The 3,944-nt window shown below is 41.2% G+C and overlaps 1 protein-coding gene across 2 annotated transcripts in view; it reads left to right on the plus strand.

The window, feature by feature from the left end:
- Positions 1-1,355: 1,355 nt before the first annotated feature.
- ESM1 (endothelial cell-specific molecule 1) overlaps positions 1,356-3,944 on the plus strand; it is a 6,287-nt gene continuing 3,698 nt past the window's right edge. The window contains exon 1 of one of the 2 annotated variants that reach the window (XM_009076051.1): positions 1,356-1,680. In XM_009076051.1, the coding sequence (XP_009074299.1) occupies positions 1,356-1,680 (325 nt within the window). The remainder of the gene's footprint in view (positions 1,681-3,944) is intronic. The other variant, XM_009076052.1, reaches the window with a different exon arrangement.

Genomic DNA, 3,944 nt, shown 5'->3' on the forward strand with positions numbered 1-3,944 from the left:
TTTCTTTAGTGCAGAAATTTTCATCTCTCCAGTGGCTCATCAGTTTCACTGGACTCTTCAGTTGTTTGCTGTTTCTTGTCATTGCTCTGGCAGGATGAATAAAGTCTAAGAGGGGAGACAGGGGAAATAGAGACTTGTTTTCTGTTTGTTTACACAGATTGCATTGAAAAACAACATTAGGGCATCCCGTAGAGTTTTTCAGAATACAAGTGGTGTAAAGAGGAGGAGGAGAATCAGCTCCCCTGGTTTCATGTTATGGCTGTTCAGATGGTGCTGGTGGTGGATGGGGATTTCCTCTTTGGTTGTGAAGTTGGGGCCACTCACTGATCATTCTCCTGAACTGTGGAGGTCCTGCAAAATTCCAGGTTCTGTTTGACCAGTTTTTAGTTCTAGCAGTAATCTTTGAGTAAAATGTTTAATTCATCTCCACCTAAATACTCATTAAAATGTACTATTTCAATGTAGGCAGAAAAAACTACTGAAACATCTGAGCTTGGCTGTTAAATGACATGATCTCACTTAATTCCTTAAAGTAACTGTCCACATTCCCTCAAAGGATATGGCAAAGATTTATTCTGTTAAAGATTATTCTTTCAGCAGTGAGATAATTCAGTCTGATTTTCTTCTAGCCTTATGAGCTGTGATAGCAAGGCAGAGCTCTCCTGTCAGCAGTGTGCCCAGTGTCAGAGCGATCCCTGTCCTGCAGGAAGGTATGCAACCTACTCGGAGCTGGGTTTTGTTTTTTTTTTTTTGGTTGTGTGTAGTTTGGTTTGGGTTTTTTTTTTTTTTGTTTTTTTTTTCTTTTGGCAGACATCCTTGAGCATTTGAAACGGATGTGAGAGAGTTTTTAGTCCTCATGCAAAACAACCAACTAAACATAACAGATTACATCAGCTCAGGCTTTTCAATTCCTGGATGGCAGCAGAGTGCTAATCCAACCTTCATCCTGGATTTCATAAACTGAAAAAAGGGAGGCTGGCAGGAGCAGTGTTTTTTTTTTCTTTTGGCAGACATCCTTGAGCATTTGAAACGGATGTGAGAGAGTTTTTAGTCCTCATGCAAAACAACCAACTAAACATAACAGATTACATCAGCTCAGGCTTTTCAATTCCTGGATGGCAGCAGAGTGCTAATCCAACCTTCATCCTGGATTTCATAAACTGAAAAAAGGGAGGCTGGCAGGAGCAGCGCTGCCGGATTGAGGAAGCTGACGACGGTGCAACATGTGGGCAACACACTGTATAAAGCTCATAAACTTGTAGGCTGATGTGTGCAGCTACCACTTTGGATTCTGTACCGCTGCTTCCCTCAGCAAGAGGCAACAGCAGGCTGAGCATTAAAGCCTGCTCTTTGGGATGGAGCATTTACCCCTGCAAGACATGAAGGGCTTCCTGTTACTCACACTCCTCCTGATGCCCGTGCACGCTGGAACTGCTTGGAGTGCGAAATACGCAGTAGATTGTCCCGAGCCCTGTGACAGTAACTCATGCAAAAGTACCTTGCGCTGTAAGCGAACGGTGCTGGATGACTGTGGCTGTTGCAGAGTGTGTGCAGCTGCTCTGGGGGAGACTTGCTATCGTACGGTCTCGGGTATGGATGGTGTCAAGTGTGGTCCTGGGCTGAAGTGCCAGTTTTACACTGAGGAGGATGACTTTGGTGATGAATTTGGTATCTGCAAAGGTAACAATATTCACTTTGCATGCACCCACTGTGGCAATTTGACCTACATGTAGAGCTTGCCTTCTGCTTGAAGGGTCTAAAATGGGATTTTTCTAGTTCAGCCCTTAGCCAAGAAGAAAGTGAAAAATACCTGTTGATATTAAGAGGTGTTAAATGTAAGGGGGGGGTAGGGTTATTATTGTGAGAATATTGTTTAGACTTGGGGATGTATGTGAGGAAATACAGATGGGGTGTGTTTGGAGATCAGATTTTTGATTGGGATTTGGGAGACCCAGGCACTAGTCCTGATCTTTCCGCTGATTTGGTGGGTGGCTTTCTATAAATTGCAAAGACTTTAATCCTGCAAGTCCAGCCTTGTCACAGGGTCCCTGCCCCTGCTGCACTCTCCCTGGGGTGATGTTCCCTCAGGCACTGCCAGCTGCCTGCCTGGGGACAAGGTGTTCTCTCTGGGGCCTGAGGGATGGAGATAACAGCACTGCCTGAGTACCTGGGAGCATTTGTGTTTAATTTAGTCCTGCCCTTGAGGTGCTCAGCTACCCTAGGGATGTGATCAGGGGAGGCAAGCAGAGACTCTCCTGCCTGAAAGATGGGAATAACAGAACAGAAGTTGACTGTGAGATGAGCAGCCAGCCACTGCTCTCAGCTCATTCAAGGTATGCTGCATGCTGATTTCTTTAGTCAGAGGCTCCAATGGAATTTTTCATTCATCCTCACTCCATGCAAAAAGGAGAATCTTTAAAAGTAGAGAAGGAATTATATTCCTAAGAAGTAGGATAAAATTAAAAAAAAATATTTCAAAACAAGAGTTTGCAAAGCATGACTGCAGTGAGTTTTCCTGTGTCTATGTACCACTTCAGTGAGTAGATACAGATATGCTTTACAAGAACTTTCTTTAAAGTGGAAATGTCTTGACAGTTAAATACCAGCAGTATTAATAGATTCAGTTAAAGTAATGACTTAGGGCCACATGCCACAGAAATTATTCAGGCTGACTCACATGCAACACACTGATTTACGTTATTTAAAAACAAACAAATGTGCAAGGTTGAAGGCAAAACCCAAAATACTATTTGTATTCCAAAAGACTAGATCTTATGCATAAAGATCTCATCTTTGGTGTACTGGCCAGAAAAGTATATTGTTGAGACAGGTGACTGATCTTCAGTTTATTAAAAATTACCACAGTGCCTATAATGATCTTAGCAGTTCTTTTGAACTATTGTATCCTTTTGACTTTTCTTACCTGAATTTCTTTACAATAGCTCACTTTGGATGGGAAAAAAATATTGAGGGACATGAGACCTGAATCTCTGTAGCTGAATCTTGGAAGCTCTGTAGAAAATGAGAAAATGCGAAGTGTTTGGTTGTTTTTTTTTTTACAGTCAGTCATTGGAAATCTTGTTAATCTCAATAAAGCCATATCTTGACTGAGTTTATATTCCCCACATATTTATTTACATTAAATATTATAGATGTAATTTATAATTGTTTTTCTTCTTTTTTTTATCTCAGCTGTGAGATAGTACAATCTCTCTCTGTGTGTATATGAATTTTATTAGGCAAATTATGGGGCCAAATATTGTTATTTTAGCTATCCATTTACAGCTATGATACCAGATCACTCACTCATTTTAATAACTTCCATGTTTGTAATAATTCACAGAGTCAGGATGGCTAAATTCTCTGTGGCTTCCTGCACTGATTTACTTTGAAGTTCTGGAAAAATGATCTGAACTCTCTGTTCTTCAGTTTGCTGTTTCTAAAAATGCATAAAACATGGACAGAATATGTTTCAGAGGGTTTTTTTGGGTACTTCTATTATTCTAAAAGTGCATCATATTATTATCAATAGCAATGTCATTATTGTACAAAACAGACTAAGGAATACTGCTGCTCTGCACTTTTATTAGTAAATTAAACACGAGTTATAACTGTCACAGCAAATAACTGGCTGTTGCTTCCCTTAAATCACCAGCAGATATTTTCAGTTTACTTAGGAACAGGTTTCAGCTGAACAAAACCTTAGCAGCAAATTGACTCAGATCTTGGTTTCATCAAATCTGAAGGGCAGCAACAATGCCAGGATTGCTCCATACAGAGCCAAGTGCTTTGGGCTCAGACTTGTTTCCGTGCTGTTGTACACAGCTTCGGATCCAGCTCTCCATACTGAGTACCTGCAGCAGGCAGATTGATGCTACCTGCAGTGTGTGCTCTTTGCTTGTACCCCAGGGAGGATGTGCACACAAAAACGGCTCCACTTCAGC

Source organism: Acanthisitta chloris, unplaced genomic scaffold, assembly GCF_000695815.1.
Source record: "Acanthisitta chloris isolate BGI_N310 unplaced genomic scaffold, ASM69581v1 scaffold166, whole genome shotgun sequence".
NCBI classification, from domain to species: Eukaryota; Metazoa; Chordata; class Aves; order Passeriformes; family Acanthisittidae; genus Acanthisitta; species Acanthisitta chloris.